Genomic DNA, 18,361 nt, shown 5'->3' on the forward strand with positions numbered 1-18,361 from the left:
GGCAAAAACTGTTTGAACGTTTTTTTTTCAATGAAAATCATAAATTTGACGCTAAAGTGTCAGTATTAACTTCAAGTATTAGTGAAATTAATTTCAACCAATTTTGAAAATTTTCCCGAAATTTTTTATGAAAAAAAAACTCGTCATATACTTTTCTATATGTAAAATTGTATGACAAGCATTTTTTCCTTCAAATAATCAAACAAATTTTCGAAAACTGAAAAATTTATGGTCGTAGCTTACGCAAAATTTGCTTTCAAAGTTTGTAAGACAATGCCATAAAAATACGAAACTTCATTATAATTGTATGAGATGATTTTTGCGTAGACTCCAAGTGTGCAATTCTATGACAATCATTTGTCAAAAAATAATACAAGTAGCGGATAACTTGCACATACGTTGATTCAAATAGGTTTTTGAACATGAAAAAAGCTTCCGAAAAAATTTACAACAAGAGAAAGATTTTTTAAGCAACCATATTTTTAAATCGTGCTCATCCAGGGTTTTCCATCTAATTACAGAAACTTTTTTGAAAATTTCTTTTTAGGGTTTTTAACCCAAATGGTCATATCTCTATAATTTCTGAGTTTAATCAGTTTTGTGACCCTTCAATTCAAAAAAGTGCCCGAGAAAACGAAATTAATCATTCTCCTTTCATATATAATTTTCTAAATTCCTGACATCGATTAGTGTTTTAAGCAAAACATGATTTAAGTTTTCATGATTCGTCATTTTTTGAAATCTATGTTTTTTTTAAATAAAAAAGCATTTAAAAATTATGCCATATTTCTGCTCTTGAAAATTTTGATCAGTCATTTTTGGAGGCGAAATATGCAATCCCTGAGTATGCTCTGAAAGCATCCCACTTTTGGATTGAGATTTACAACTTCTGTTAGTGTTTTTCAAGTCTGATTTTACTGAAAAAAAAAACAAAAAAAAAACATGAAAAACGTCATGTCTCGGAAAACCAAAAAAATTTGTGCAATTATATTTAATGACTCTGATCTTTTTAAGGTTCTGATCTTTTTAATCTAATTTTTTGTAAAAGAAATTTAAACAATTATAAGAAACGCCATATCTATGAAAACAAAAACAAATACAGCGCCTCCAGCAGCAAGATTAGGACTTTCAAACTTTGAAAACTTTTGGTATTCAATTTAATCTCAGTTACCAAAAAAATTTTACCAATAAAACTTGAAGGCAAATTTTGAAATCATTGAAAGTACCCTGAGAGCACCTTACTCTAGCGCTGAGAATTTCATGATCTCTAAATATTTTATATATCTAATTTTTTCGAAAACAACTCAAAAATCTTAAAAACGGCCTTGTTTCCGAAACCAAAAAAAGGGCTATAAAACTTGGAGACAATATTTGCAATCCCTAATTGTATACTTTTAAAATACGACCATAGGGTTGAGAAATCTGAGTTTTCTCAATTAAAGATTGAAAAGGAAAGCTTTAAAATTTTGCATTGCAAAAAAGAAAAAAGGTCTACAGTTGAAGCATTTAGGTTTCAGCATATGTATAATTTAAAAAAAAGAAAATCATGAAAAAAAAAACGTTGATTTCATTGAAACATTTTAAACATTGCAAAATATTGACATTTTATTAAACATGTCAATATGGGTAATTCTTAAACATGTGTCAAGCCAAACGCCGCTTAAATAAAGTGTAAAACGAATAATTAAATAGAACTGAGATGGAAACTATGAGAAAGCAAGTTTTTTAACCAATTGTTTTACAATGAGCTGCTAGACTTTCAGAAATCTTATTACCACATAAGTTTTTTAACTGATTGACTAAAGTGTTTCAAAAGTGGAACTGGCTACACGAAAAACTATCAATTTTTTGAAAAGCTTTTTCGACACCATCCAAAATTTGCAAAAAATGCGGCAATTTAAATTATTTTGTGTTTTAGGAACAGTGTTAGGTGGATTTATTGAGAAAAGTGCGCAGTCTTTCCTTCCACAGTGGAGAAATTAGGAATAGGATAAAAAAATTTCTTTGTTTGAATTTTTTTTTTCATATTCAAGTTGCAGCTTTCTTCTGGCTTATTTTGGCCAACAAAAATGTAGCAACAAATTTTCAAATTGGATTCTAGTTTAGTAGTTGGTTTCCTACAAACACGATTGTTTTACAATATAAAAGAACATGATTGCTCAAATTTAGGCAAAGAGTTCTAGGTTCCCACTTCCAACAGGCCTCAATCTGTTTTATTGAAAGAATTGTTGATAAACCAGTGGTTTTAAGCTGATAACATTGGATTTTAAGTGTTAAGTTTTGAGTTGAGTATGTATTTATTCTGACCAATTTGCTTGCCTCACTTCTATTGGGAGCGATTTTGACGTGAATGATAAGTTGCCAAGCATCATTATACTGCATTACTTTTTCTGCAGCAAAGCATGAAAGGAACAATCTAGAGAGACTGTTTTCAAAATGATATAATGTAGTGCGAACCAGGTGGGGCCGAAAAGGGTCCAGGGAGCAATCTCCTGCAAACACTCTTTAAAGAAGAATTTTAGAAAAGTCACCCCCATCATTTTATTCCTCATTTTGGTCCCAAGTCAAAACAAAATAACTAAAGAAAAAAATAAATGTCAACTTTCAACAACCATTTAAAAGTAAAAGATCACAATATCAAAATCATTTTAAAATTTTATTACTGGTAATAGAAAAATTTTAACGAGCAAGAAGACAGTTTGTCTGAAATTCATTATAACATGGCTATTCAATATCAATGTTTGCGTAAAAACTGTCCGCTCACAATTTTGTTCCAACTTTTGAAAAAATTGAGTGAATATTTGTGCTCGGGGTGGTTCTTTTGCTTGAACAAATTTCGACTTTGAAACTAGCATTTTCCGGCTAAATTTTTTAACAATTGATAACTATTGTTGTGTGTGGCGACCCGAAAATTACGAAAAGATTTCACTTTTTTTTAAAAATGAATGGGGGTTTAGAGATTGCCATTTAAGCCAACTTAGGACGATTTAATTCTTAATGCGTAAGCGGAGCTTCAACCTGTCTCCAAAATGATACCGAATTGGATTGAGGCATTCTATTTGGTCTATTTAACGAAATACATTTTGCATAACATATCAATTTGTATTTTACATAGCGTGTGAATGGATGATGCTCGCAAGACAATTCGTTCTTTTGCCCTGATACGAGCAGTATTGTTGGCTTAAAAGCTTAAATGAGATATTAGATTATATATTGTTCTCCTAAACTAAAAATTTCAGCGACTCTTACTTCATCTGATGATTCAATAAAAAGTTTGAGCAACCTTTAGTCGCTCTTCAATTGTCCCAAATTGGCTAAAATTGAAATTTTTAGACCCCCTTAGTCTTACAAAATAACACAATTGAACACAAAAGATTATATCGATCTCAATTTTGATTTGACTTTTTCACGGTTGATCCTGTATCTTATAATATATAATAATATACCCTGAACATTTACCCTTGCAGTATTTTCAAAATCAGTCAACTTTTTTTTGAAATTCGAGTTCATATAAATCAAATTCATGGCTCATTCAGATATGTGGCGTAGGGGTAACACACAAACCTGCAAAGTAAAAATGCGTAGTTCAAATCTGACTTGATTTGTTGTTTTTCACTATGAAAAAAAAAACTTTTTTCTGACTTCCGTAAGTCTGTTTAATTATGTTGGCATGCTACCGAAGCAAAAAACAATTCTATGCTTGGAACAGTTTTTCTGTAATTCAAAATTGGTTAAGTGTAAAGAATTTTAGTCCAAAAAGTTTTGCTGAAATTTTTTTCTTATGTGATATGTAATTATTTATATTCTTTTCTTCGCAAATTTCGCATGCAACTGTCAAAATGTATAGTCATTCATTTTTAGAAGAAAAAAATAAACAGCGCCCTAACTTTTCAGGAATTCGTTTTTTTCTTTATTTTTCAGCTTTTGTGAATCAAAAGTGTTAAGAACTGTTTAACTGTACATCAAAAGTGTTAAGAACTGTTTAACTGTACCTTCCTTAAAAAAATTTAATTTGTAAAAAATATAAAATATGCAGTTGTTTAATTCTGGCAGTTATTTCGGTATCGCAAGTCGTGTGAAGCTCCGCTTCAACTCTGAGAGAAAAGTACCTTTCAAATCTTTCAAGCTCAAACCTTTCAAAATTCGATCAAACTTTTTTGTCAAATATAAAATAATTTTGCGGGGCAGGCCAAAATAAAGCAATAATCTTTTCAACCAATATTTAAATATTTAAAAAAGGTGCGTATACAAAACGGTCCCATACAAAACAGTCCAATACAAAATAGTCCGAAAAATCATGTAATGGAGAAAAAAAACACTCCGATACAAAACAGTCAGGTTTAAGGTCGCAGGTGGGCGCGCTGCGCGCGCGTCACCACTTTGCGGCGATAACCGGCTCTAAATTTCGTATTAAGTCCTACTCTCTGTTGGCAAGATCGCAACACCTTGGCGCGACTGCGGCGATCACTGTTTTGTTCATTATGTTTGTTGAGCAAAGGAAAATTCTCGGTCTGCCGGCTTATTAAAACAATTATTAATTAGGACTGTTTTCCGGACTGCTTTGTATCGGACTGTTTTTTCGATCATTTTCATACTTTTCCGGACTGTTTTGTTTTGGACTGTTTTGTATGGGACTGTTTTGTACAGACACGTTAAAACATAGCAATATGTTTTGTGATGAGTTTTTTTCGAACTGTTGACATTTGACGTCATCTTATGTTTTACGAATTAATTTTGGCGTCTCAAGCATCTAAGGATTAAAAGCGGACTACGGTAAAAAAAATCTTCTCATCATGGAAGCCCAGCTGTTGACCCATCCCAGAGCCTTCGATGGTCAGAGAAAATATCACACCATTCTTGAGGGTATTGTGATGGACCCCTTTCATGGGTGTAGAATAGCTCTTCTAAAGGATGTTCTGATGGAATCTAATTTCACAGTGAAATTTTAAAACCTGAATGAAGTAGAAGCAATATAAAAAATGTGTTTAGTTTAGCAGTTGTAAATTCAAAATTGACTAACGAAAGGTCAGCAGGTCAACTTTCGATACTTATCCTCCAAGCAGGCTAACAGTCTTGAAGAGTTTACTAGGTTATTTTCGGATAGGTAATATTCTATTTCATTTTTTCTTCATCGGGAAGACATAGCCAGGGGGTCTTCATGTTTCACAAAACAAACGAACTTCGCCTACCTTGAATTTTTGGTATCTCAATGGCGGAGCTTAATGGATTTCAATAGACATTTCTTTCAAGTCTCCCAGACTCTTTTCTAATTCATCTGTTTTTGTTCCATTTTTATGGCTTTTGAAATGCCTGTACACTACACCCGGGAATTAGTTCATCAAAGAGGACAACGAAAAAATTTATCGTCTTAATGTGTTCTGAGAAGGTTTTATGTTCCTTAAAATTGAATTGACTAGATTTCGTACCCGACTGGATTAGAATAGCAATTGTTTTTGCTCCCAATTCATAATACCTTTTTCCATGGTAACGCCTCCTGCGTGTGTTTTAGTCTGTAGCAATCTGTCGAAATGCTGCTTTGCAGTTCAAGATTGATTCCTGGTCAGACTAATCAATTAGTTTATCCTAACCTGTTTTCATTCTACTCCCAGTTTGTTTCGGGTTTGTTTGTGTATTTAGTAGAATAGCCTGTGGAAAATCCCGGAATTGAAACTGCGAGGTCATTCAAATACTAATTGAAATGTCAAGCATCTAATAGTAAGCAGATATTCAGCGCACCTAATAGTGAAACAAGTAATTTTCAATTTGAGAGCCAATTTATTTCTATCCATTTCAATCCATTCCTGCGATGAATATCAACTTTCTGATGCCAACATAACATGTTTTCTCGAATCGCCGAAATAGGCTTAATTGGTGGATGGTTTCAAAACTACTTTACCGGGTTGACTTTCACCTTCATAGACCAAAGATGCTCATCATACAATTCCATTAATTAAAAAAACACTACTAGGCATACTATTTTACTATTTTCAAAGAATTTTTGTCTATGATAACACTTTTTCGTTAAAAAATCTTTTACTAGATAAAACTTTTTTTAATATTTAATATTTAATTTCTATCGTTTGCGCTCTTGCATTTTGTTTAATACCCCCCCTCCCCCCTACGTGTGGTACCTAATAAATAATTGCGACCCCCTACAAAAAACTAATTCAACTGTTAAGCATATGTGAACTTTGTTTGTTGAAATGATAAATGATCCCCACTTTTGAAATAGGGGAGGAAATAGTTAACAAGATCCGCGCCCTTTTGTCTGTTCTGACTGAGTAGTGCAATTGGTGATATGGGCGGAGTAGAATGGGGCGAAAGTGCGAGTAGTGTTTTTACAGCTCGTTCTCACCCTTTTAAATCCAATTCTATTTATGGTGCCTCAAGGGTGCATTATTTCATTTTCTGTAATGCGCACTTACTTTAAGAACCCAGTCTTCTTTTTCGCTGACATGAACCAGTCTTTTCTAACTAAAATTAAAAGGTGAAGCTGTTTTTGGTGTCTAATGATTCCCACAAACACCTCTCCCCTCTCTCTTGTTTTTGTCTGAGACGAAGAACACCCTCAATGCAGCCTCATTTATCGTGTTCAATTCCTGCCAACCCTACTGCAATCCAACAGTTCCATCAGAGAAAAGTAGACTCTTGCAAATAAATCCAATTAACTTCTTATCTTCAACTCCATTAACAATAGGGTCCCGTTGTGGCCGTATCACGGCTTTATTATTACAGAACTATTTAAAATGCATTAATACTCTAGTTTATTTTCACCCTCCACTTTCGTTTATTATCTTCTTTCGTTTACCCATTGATGCTTTCGTTTTTTTTCTGGAGAATAAATAACAAAAATAAGCGCCGTAGCTTCTACTTTTTTGTTGAAATCGAAAGTTAATCACAGTTAATTCCGATTGTCGTCCATTTTAAAGGGCTTTTATCTTCACAATCTGAAAAGAAGATGCAGTCACACGTTAATATGGATTTGTCATAGCCATAGCCAAGCACTTCCCACCAATTAGGTGAAATAGTTCGTCGATTAACTGTTCTGCCTTTTACCCGAATTTCATCGATTTGTATCGCAAATGGTTAGAAGTGAGGTTAGTTTCCCGGCAGTGTTTTACGGTAGTCATCGTTTACAGCATTTTAAGTAGCTGCATAAAATCATCGGGTGTTTTTGGTATAATTTTCGATGAAGCCGTCTAATCATTTTCCTATTTCTCCCCTCATTGCGGAAACGAGGTCTAATAAGGTTTATTTGTGTCGTAAATTAGCTCCTGTGTCGGGTGAAACCACAACAAAAACATTTCAGGGCTTTTATTTATTGCTTGTTGGCCAACATTGTGAAAGCACTCAATTGTTTTCCTCTCCTAGCTAAACTATACTCCAACAAAGGAGCAAGTTTTCAAAACTGCTTTTACGCTTTATTAGTTTTCCTCGAGCCCCGACTTCGAAATTGATCGGAGACCATACGCAGCACTAATACACACCACATCTGACTGACTCCATTAGCTGCTTCTTCTTCTGCTCCCACTTCGACTTCGCCCGCTGAATAATTCACTAAGGGCCCGCATCAACAGCTTTCACCTCCAAGTGACCTTCATCTCTATAGTGGACCATGTCGTTCGGCACCAGTTCAACCCATAGTCTCGTGGTCTTCACCCAAAAACAGGGCAGGTAGGCACTCAACATAAACAAGTCACTTCTTTTATTTTAGGGAGATAAAAGGAACTAAAAATAAGGACTTATAGATTTTGTCCCAAACTGAAAACCAGTCCAGAGATTTGGCAATAATTTTCCATAGATTTTGCCTGAAAAACGAATCAAATGAGACCACTGAACAAGTATCTGTAAGTTTCTTGAAAAGTTTTGCTATCTTAGCGTATTTTTTTTTCATCTTCGGTTCGACCAAAAGTCAGAACAAAGTCATTTGAAATAGTTGCAAAATATTGTTTGCGACGATCGCAGAGCAGTTTTGTCAATTTTGATTCAAGTAGTTCAAAACAATTTTTGGAAGTTTTTCCCGAAAGACTAAATGTTTTAGAATATTATTATTTGCTCGACTAGGGACAAAATTTTTTAATTTTTTTAATGTTTTTTTTTTCAACACCGCCGCGAAAGAGTCAAAGGGGACTGTTAAGAGCCATAACTATAACTTAGATCGCCGAAACTAATCGGATTCAAAACTTATGTTTTCAAAGAATAAATATTCCAGTACTTTCATCGAAAGCCGGAATAAAATTCTGCTGGTGACAGGCAGAGTTTCTGTACCGGTTTTCGAAGAAAATATCAAAATATTTATTCTTTGAAAAATTAATTTTTTAATCCGGTTAATTTCGGCGATTGAAGTTATAGTTTTGGCTCTTTTCCAGTCCCCTTTGACTCGTTTGGAAATTCAGTCGGCAAAAACCTATTTAAGTTAACTTTTGATATGCTAAACTTAAATGAAGCACGTGTACAAAGTACTAAGTACCTTTGTTTAATTTTTGTCTTTTTTTGTGTGCATTTTTTTGTGTGCAAATTTTTTTTTGTTTTTTTTTGTGAGCAAATTTAATTTTTTGTGTGCATAACGTAGTCCTGGATACAATAATATTGGCTTTTCTTTTCACTTAAATTTTTTTAAAGAAAATTTCTATTTCATTTGTATGGCTTGTTTATGTATGCCTTGATCAATGTCTAATAATTTGAAAATTCAAAAATTTAAAAAAAATCATCATTGAAAAACGTTGCCAAAAATTATAAGTTTGTTACTTTTGTTATATCATTTGTAAAAGACAGCTCGAAGACAATTCAGGTCGTTTTCTATGCAATGTTAATGCAAGACCAACCAACCTTTGGTGCTTTGAGTAACCAAGGTCTTTGTTGTTTGTGTTCGGTTGCAAACAGAACCCAAAATTTTTCAGAAAGTAAAAGTAGAAACAAAAAACAATTTTTTTGCTAATGGAAAAAACACCTATCTTATGGGAAAATGTTTATTATAGAGATTTCATACAATTTTATGTACGTATGGAACTGTAAGGAAAATTTCCTACGTATGGAAAATTTCCTATTTATGAGAATTGTATGATAAGCTTTTTCGGTCAACTCTCTTGACCGAAAAGAGTGGTTTTTTGTTCTCGTGTGGTTTTTTTGTTCTCGTGCGGTTTTTTTCCAATCAATTATGACTTTTGAATTCACCATTTTTGATGGAATATTCTGAAAACACAAAATAACAAGCCGGTTACTGTGCAAGTAGCACAGAATGTTCCGACCATAGTCTTAGAAAAACCCAACAATTTTTTTTTTCAAATTATATTCATTTTTTGCGTGGTGTGCGAAAAGGATCTGAACGAAAGACTAAAAATTAGGCATATTTGACAGTCCTAGTAAACTAAGCAAAATGAAATTAGTTTTGTAGAAAAAGAATTAGAAAAAAAATTGTTCTTTTTTTGTAGTTTTTTGATAAATAAAAAAACCTGCTTGCTCACTCGAATTTTCACAAAAAATCAAAAATATCAAAATTTGTTTTTTAGAAATAAGAAAAAATTTTTTGACATTTTATAACGTGATTAGAATCAGGACTGAAACGGCTTTTATATGATTTATCACTCAAACCATTCTGATTTTTATTTGTGGTACCTGATTTTGCGTGGAAAACAAAAAGAAGAAAAAAGAAAAACCGAATTCAAAGTTCCTCCCCATTTTTTGAATGGTCGGAACTGTTAAGTCATATTGTCAATTTGTCCATTCGGGATAATTTTGCCTACTTTTTTTTTTCACTAACGCTCAGCGCTGGCAGCGAATTCATTTAGATCAGATTTTTTTCAAATTAACCCAAATGTGAACTGAGGTTGAGTTACTTCAAATGGTTTGAACAATTTGTTGCCTTAAAAAACATTGTAATTGACATTGCATGTGGGTGTTGTGGAAAATTGCAGATGTTTCCACTCTTTTTTGTTTTGTTTCAAGAACAAGTAAAACTTTTTACCAAGAAATCTCCAGATACCTTAAAAGCTTAATATGAAAAAGTTAAGTTAATTATAAAAAGTGCGATGAATAACTTTAAAAGTTTGTTGTGTTTATTGTCAATTTCGAGTTAGCTGAAGTGAATTAACTGAAAAAATTGAAAGCACCGTGAAAAGTACCGAGCACCACGCAACACTTGCGGCTAATCAGGTAAACCAACCAAAAAATTTTAGTCGGTACTTAGATTCCAGGAAAGGAATCGTGATAGTCGGTACTTAGGTTCCAGGAAACGAATCGTGAATATTCCTATATGACAGCCCGTACCTAGCCAAATCTGTACTTCTGACGAGAAACATCTAGCATCTAATCTGAACTCTGCCCGGAAGTTCTCTATAAAATCTGCAAATAAAGCATGGATTTTTCTACAAAGCTCTACTTCTAATCTGATTTCTGATCAGAAATTTCCCAAAACCTATGCTATTTGTGCCTACAGCCTGAAATCCTGTCCTATCCGTTTTTATGTCAGTTCGCAAAGGCGCTAACAAATAAGCCACAGAACCTAAGTCTTTCACTAGTATAAGCAATCTTTTTTAAATTAACAGTTGGCTTAGTTCAAGGTATAGTCAATTCCAATTATTAATCATATATTAAAACGACGCTTTCTAAACAGAAAACACTGAAAAATTAAATTCGATTGTTTATATAAACTTCTATTCACTTTAGGAGCGCTAGTTGGCTGTAACCGATCAATACAAATTGAAATACTAGTAATTTTGTTTTATTCACTTCATATGCTGAAAAAGCAGCCTGGTTATTATTTATCTAAAAAGAACACACTAGGATTGTTTTCCTAACTGCTAAGAACAAACCCCATAAATTTTTTTATTGATTCTTACCATTTTTCCCACAGTGGGAATTAACAGATATTAGGATTATCTGAAATTTTTAATAAATGTATTTAAGGTTCTTACTCATTTATTTGACTGTTCAAATTTATTTGACAGCTCAAATTACTATCACGTGACTTGGAAATTTATAAAATCAAGTCTGCTGATATCAGGTCGAGCTCCAAATGTTTATTAGCGTTTCAATACGTGCCAAAATTTTTTATGAGAAAAATTTTCAAGAAATAAAACAATTTATATAAACAAGGATAGCCGGTTACTGTGCAAGTAGCACAGAAAGTTCCGACCAGTCTTAAAAAATTACAACAAAAATTATTTTCCAATTAGTGTCGTTTTTTCGACTTGGAGTTATAAAAGAATCAGAGCAAAAAAAATAGAGCTGATTTATATCCGTCAGTCATTGTAAAATATGCAAAAAGAAAAACAATTTTTGAAGACAAATAACAAGAAAAAAAATCAAAACCAATATTTAAAATTTTTTTAAAAATAACTTTTCAAAATTTTTTTCCCTAATTTTTCAAGTTTTTGATTCCTAAGATGAAGCTTAAAACTCCAAAAATTAGCTTCATTAGAGTAAAAGTAATTTTTTAAGGTTTAAATTAAGCAAAAATAAGCTAATCTAAACCTGATCACTCGCTCGAAATTAACCGAAAAAAAAATAAAAATTTCAAACCGGTTTTTCTTGACAGCGGGAATTTTTTTTGAAATTTTTTGATGTCGTTCAAATTAGGACTGAAAGGGCTTTAATATGATGTATCACTCAACCCAGCAATATAATTTTTTGTGGTAGCTAATTTTGTTAGGAAAAAAACTTGCTCGCATGCTATATTCACTCGATTTAAGACAAATAATCAAAAATTTGAAACTGGTTTTTCTCGCCACTGGGAACAGGTTTTGGAATTTTTAATGGGGTTCGAATCACGATTGAGAGGGCTTCAATATGATATATCACTCAACCCAGTCCGATCATTATTTGTGGTACCTGATTTTTTGTGGAAAACAAAAAAAAAAGAGGAAAAAACTAAAACACGCACGAATACAAAGTTCCTCCCCAGTTTCAATAGTCGGAACAATAAGATAATTTAGATTGATAATTCAGAAAACAAATTTTTGGATTAAGTAAAATTTGAAGCTGATCTTCAGTGTTGATTTTTGTGCATCCTCAATCACCTCCCTAAAAATCGAATTTCTCAATAAAGTTTTCAAAAATTTCAGTAGATTTCTTAAACTTTTAGCTACCAAAAGTGATGTTAGCCAAAACAGTCATGCTTTTAAAACCAATAGAATGTTTCATCGGACATCTTCAGAAGTCTTACCAATAATTCAAAGCAGAGGTAAGAAGTAAAAAGAAGTCAACCCTATGTTAAAATTGTTTTTAAAGTTTTTAAAGTTATCTTCTAAAGTTATTGTGAAGTTGTTTTGAACAATTCGATAGAAAAAGTGGAATAACCGACTATGGAAATGCTTTGTTAGAGAAAACTGTTGACTGGAAATCTCTAAGAAGTGATTCGCTATGATTGTTTTTTTTGCAAAAGTCTCAAAAGAAAAAGAACTATTTCTTTTTTCAAGTAGTTTTTCGAAATGCTAATTGGTACTAGGCAACATTGATATTGTACAAATTTAACAAATTTATTTATTTGCCCAAGTTGCTTTCGTCACGCTATACCTTTTTCGATTTATTTTATGTCGCTCTGAAAACTTCCAATTCATTTTAGTTCATTTTTTGTCCATGTCTTTTTGCCGTTACGACTCAAATCATTTGAAAAAACAAACCTAATATTTTCGTTAATCGTTTAGAAAGTTGCTAAAATTAGAGTCATTATTCACAAAATTGAATCAATTTTCATGGATTTTATGTACAAAAAATAATCCATTATATTGAAAACAAAAAATGGAATATAATCGATTATAATGGATTATAATGGAATTTATTTTTTCCAAAATAATCGATTATAATCGATTAAAAATCGATTACGTGGTCTAAATTTGACATGATAATCGATTATATAGACAACATTTTAGTCAACGAAAATCCATTATAATCGATTATTACCCATGAAACTTCGGTGCGGGCTGCACTTAATATTAAGCAACAATGTTTCAATTAAAAATCTATGAAAAACTAAGGTAGTAATCAGTAAGTATCGGAAACCGACGATAACCCACTCAGTGGTTATTTTAAATAAACTAGCGAACAGTTAATTAAATTATCCTACATTTTTTTATAACGATTAATTCTTCTAAAATCTCTTCAAAGTTACCTTCTGATTCTGCCCTTGAAAACTGGAGTGGAGTCAACCGTATTTATAGCATGCTCTATATTAGTTTTTTTCTTCTAATTAATTCAATGAATTTATTCTAATACAATTTTTTTAGTTTTTGCCTACGAATATTGCGTTTCCTCTTTAAAACAAAAGAAGTAAACAACTTTTTAAGACAAAACAATTAATAGAATCGCAAAAAGCTATCCTGGCTTTGAGTTAACCGTTTTTTAGACGCTCGTTAAAAGTACAAACATAGCAATCATCTCGGTTTGAAATTCTCGGACTGAAGTTTACACAAAGTCTTTTATTAAAAATGTTGCTATTTCATTTCAAGGGACTTTTTATAGTCGTGACATTTTGGTCAATGGTACTAATGCTATATCAGAAATTGTTTGCAGAGTACATTTTTTTCCCACATATTTTCTCTCTAACTAAAGTTTCAGCTTTTTGTCGAAAAGGCGTCGATCAAATGTTTTGTCTTTGGTTGCCGTATTTAAAGGAAACGTTTATCCAAATTTACTTAGCTTCGAATACGTATAGAGCCATATGTTTTAAGTTTTGGCTAATTTATGATTTTTTTAGTTAGTTCAAACTACTTTTTTTGTCATATTTATACTGAGTTTTTCTTGAAAATCGTCATTTTTTTTTCATATTTTCTATAGTCGCTAGCGTTGTAGCAGATTCAACTGAATGAACAAGTTAAGCCTTTTAGGGGATTCGGCTATTGGAGCCACTCTAATTAGTTTTTGCTAGCGTCTTTCATTGTTTTTTTTAGGAAAGCGGTGATGACTGCCTTATATTATGATGAATGATGACTGCCTTATATTATACATTTCCATAAGTGGAAGAGTGTAGTTTTACTCAGTGGTTCTACCCCAATTTGCTTTCGTACATTCTTTTATCATTCATCGCAGTTTTTTATCCAAAGGCGTCAAATATCAAGTCTACGCGATTAAAAACCAAATTAAATAAGCTTTTAGCTAGGAAATTGCTCTAAATCTCATCATTCACAGCTGTTTTCTCTTAATTCTCTTTATTTCTTATTTCGTAAAAAGAAATGCAGGATATTTTGAACTAAACACTAGATCCGCGTACCCTTACGTGTAATCTATTTTTTCAGGCGTGATTTCAGGAATCCTTGAAGTCGAGTTTTTCAAGCGCTTCCCATTAACTTCACTCAGTCATTTTCCTTTTTCAAAATGTTCCGCAAATTTTTCCGACCACATATTTATCTGGAATTTTTTTTTCTCTAAGCAAAACAGATTATTCAATACTGACCGGAGGGTCTCCTGGGACTAGAACTACTTCTAATCACAGATTATAGAAACAGTCCCTCAGCTGAAAGTTATACATTTAATTATGAAGGCTAATTCCAATAACTTCTGAAAGTCCAAAGATTTTCTAATAAATGCCTGAATATTCTCAAAAACGTTGGTTAGCGAAAAGTTCTCTGTAGTGCAGAAAGTTTTTGCCAAATTTAGGTTTGTTTAGCGATCCAGGAGAGCTTAAAATTTTTTTTAATGATCTGAAACTTTTTGATCAAATATCGAGTATTTTTTTTTTGAAAATTCCGCCTTCCAAAAACAATGCTTCATTTGCGCCGGCATAAATACATCATATTAATAAGCTTCCGCTGAAAACAAATTTAAGAAAGTGCTTTTGTTTTCTCGAAAAACTAAATTTTTTAGAAGCAAATCAGATTTTTTTTTTTGAATACTCTGGAAGGTTGAGCAGTAAGAGACAATTTTCGTTAATTATGATCTCCAAATATCCACAAAACTTTGCAGTTTTACTTTTTGGTTATTATATGCAATGCTGATTTAAACATGCTCAGTGCAGTTGTAAATTATCGCGACAAAATAAACAAAATGAAAACTTTGAGATATTTTTTCTCAAATATGGTCGACATTAGACAAAATAGAACAGAACAGAAGTTGCATATAGCTTTACCGAAATGCTTATGGTGCATTTTCTATTCCAAACTCGGGACCAACCACGAACCCATTTTTGCTCTTTTTATTCAATTGAAAATACGCAATATCTACGGGGCCAATCGCTAACAATGAAAAATTTATCTTTTCAAATTTAAGCTCAAGACAACAATACTTTTTGAATGATATAAAAAACTTCCGTCAGAAATGGCTAGTTAAAAAGTCGACATTTGCCTGAAGAAAAAAAACCCACCCCGAGCACAAACATTCCGTTACTTTTGTATCGTAAGCCGGAACAAAAAAAATAGTGCCAACCCAGTGTTCCAGACCAAAACATTTTTAAAAAGCCAATAAAACGAATTGCACTTTATATACTAACAAGACTGCTCGCATATCCGGGCTAGGCAATGATTGTTCCGACTGCCCTTTTACGAACCTTGAATTGTTTTGCCAAATAAAGTTTAGACAAAGTAATTTTTTTGAACAACTTTTATTATAAGTTAAGTGCTAAAAACTGAGTCGTATGAAAAGAACCTATATGACTAATTGGATTGCTTTCCTCAAGTTTGGAACGATGATGAGTGCGAGATTTAAAAAACACTTTGCACAAGGCTTTTTTGTTTGAATGCTGCAATACTATTATGGTTTATTTGTATTTGTGGAAATGAACCAATTTTTACAGAAAAAGTTTTAAGCATAATTCTTTGAATTGGAATGCTACAATTAATCATGTTACATCAAGTTTTCATGAAGCGCAGTTTGTCAATTTCGGTTGCTAAATTTTTCACAAAAACCTCAACAATTTTACCAAAATCTTAGCTTAAAAACCAAACCCAAAACCTTCTTTTCTGCAAACTACTTCAAACTTTGTGTGTTGCGGTCGCCGAACCAGTCGATTTTGGTCAAAAACTTCCAGCAAGTTTTTTAAGCGTCAAAAAATAGTCCACAGCGAAGACAAAATTGCCAATCTATTTAGTTAACCATAAGCAATGTGTATACAAATATTGAGATAGATAGAGAGATAGATAGATAGATAGATAGATAGATAGATAGATAGAAGATAGATCTTTAAGGAATTAATTTAGTTTAATCATCCCATCATCTTAGATTGTCTTCACTTGTTGGTGAAAATTATTCTAAGGCATCTGCGTTTTGCCCACAACCATCAACACTTGGATTAATTGCGGTCCATGTTTCATATGGGGTTTGAGATGTTAGGTCTGCGAGCGACCATCCGTGCATGTAATAGATGTTGTTTTGTTCGCAGAAAACGCAAGGGAAGCATGTTACATCCTATGATGTCAGACAACCTTGTCGAACGGCTTGGATAATGCCATCGGCCATTCTTTAACTGTGGCGTTGATTATTTTGGTCAATTATGCAAGACTATTCACCGCAAAAGTGAGAAAAGATGACGATATTTTAGTTTTAAGGATAAAGTATTAGGCAGCAAATGTGTATATATATCTCTCTTCACTCAGTCATTTTCCTTTTTCAAAATGTTCCGCAAATTTTTCCGACCACATATTTATCTGGAATTTTTTTTTCTCTAAGCAAAAATTGGCGCGTATTTGCTTAAGTTTTCAAAAAGAGAGCTAAAATTGTCAACATTTTCAAAACTCTTAAATTGACCAATGCATTGTTATTTTGTGAAATTCTACAGCAAAAATCATGGCAGCGTTCCCCTAGCAAAGTATAGACAAGACTGTTCCTATCAGGGCGGAGCCTTGAATGCTCCAATTGCCTTTTAAGGCCTATGAAGCAGTAAAAACGTGAAAAAATTAAATGTACAAAAAAGAAATCATAATAAAAAAATCTACAAAAAAATTTGAGGTTTTTTGTGAAAAGCATCCCCCCACACGCCATATAAAGTACAAAGTGATAAATTTCGCTTCTTGTAACAAATCAATTATGGCAAATAAGCTTAGATCAACCAATTTGGAACGATTTCTAAGACGGATTAAACCTACGCTTACGCGTTAATAGCGCAAAATATATCTTACGCGTTAATTGCGCGAGATATTTTGCGCGTTATTTGTCCCAAATTGACCAAAATGCCAATCTTTAAACCCCAATAACTGTACGAAAAACGATCATAGAAGAAAAATCTTTTCAAATTTAAGCTCAAGACAACATTGCCTTTTGAATGATTTTAAGAAATTCCGTCAAAAACGGCTAATTAAAAAGTCGAATTTTGTTGGAAGAAAAAAAACCCACCCTGAGCACAAATATTCCGTTACTTTTGTAACGAAAGTCGGAACAAAAATCAAAATGTATGTTTTTCTCATTTCAATCATGTATATATGCTTACTTTTCCAAAAGTATGCGCACAAAAAACTGAAGCTAACTAATTTGCTTGGAATTCAATTTAAATAAGACAAATTTAGTTTATAAAGTGGAACATCTTTTCAAGGCGAATTGAACAAAACATTTATGATAAAACTCCTCGAAAAATAACAGATTCTTACTAATTTGTTGTTAGAATTTCGACATGATCGCAAACTTCTAAGTCAGAATCTTATTTTTTTCAAATGTTTTTCTGCATTTCAAGTAAATGTCAAAAAACGTCCTTTTTTTGGTTTTCTTCTTTTTTTCTATCGATTTTCAGCAGATCAAATTGAGATTTTTTTTGTAAATTTTGGTTACAATTCGTGCTTGGTTCGTTTTTTTCGGAGAGTTTGATAAAAATTTTGAAAAAGTTTTAAGCATAATTCTTTGAATTGGAATGCTACAAGTAATCATGTTACATCAAGTTTTCATGAAGCGCAGTTTGTCAATTTCGGTTGCTAAATTTTTCACAAAAACCTCAACAATTTTACCAAAATCTTAACCTAAAAACCAAACCCAAAACTTTCTTTTCTGCAAACTACTTCAAACTTTGTGTGTTGCGGTCGCCGAACCAGTCGATTTTGGTCAAAAACTTCCAGCAAGTTTTTTAAGCGTCAAAAAATAGTCCACAGCGAAGACAAAATTGCCAATCTATTTAGTTAACCATAAGCAATGTGTATACAAATATTGAGATAGATAGAGAGATAGATAGATAGATAGATAGATAGATAGATAGATAGATAGATAGATAGATAGATAGATAGATAGATAGATAGATAGAAGATAGATCTTTAAGGAATTAATTTAGTTTAATCATCCCATCATCTTAGATTGTCTTCACTTGTTGGTGAAAATTATTCTAAGGCATCTGCGTTTTGCCCACAACCATCAACACTTGGATTAATTGCGGTCCATGTTTCATATGAGGTTTGAGATGTTAGGTCTGCGAGCGACCATCCGTGCATGTAATAGATGTTGTTTTCGATTATGC

The 18,361-nt window shown here is 32.5% G+C and overlaps 1 protein-coding gene across 1 annotated transcript in view; it reads left to right on the forward strand.

The window, feature by feature from the left end:
- Positions 1-6,462: 6,462 nt before the first annotated feature.
- The window catches only part of LOC134856855 (synaptotagmin-15-like), a 43,125-nt gene continuing 31,226 nt past the window's right edge, over positions 6,463-18,361 (forward strand). Inside the window, exon 1 of the mRNA XM_063873147.1 lies at positions 6,463-7,674. Within this exon, the coding sequence (XP_063729217.1) occupies positions 7,616-7,674 (59 nt within the window). The 5' untranslated portion in view covers positions 6,463-7,615. The remainder of the gene's footprint in view (positions 7,675-18,361) is intronic.

Source organism: Symsagittifera roscoffensis, chromosome 1 (assembly GCF_963678635.1).
Source record: "Symsagittifera roscoffensis chromosome 1, txSymRosc1.1, whole genome shotgun sequence".
Lineage (NCBI taxonomy): Eukaryota > Metazoa > Xenacoelomorpha > Acoela > Convolutidae > Symsagittifera > Symsagittifera roscoffensis.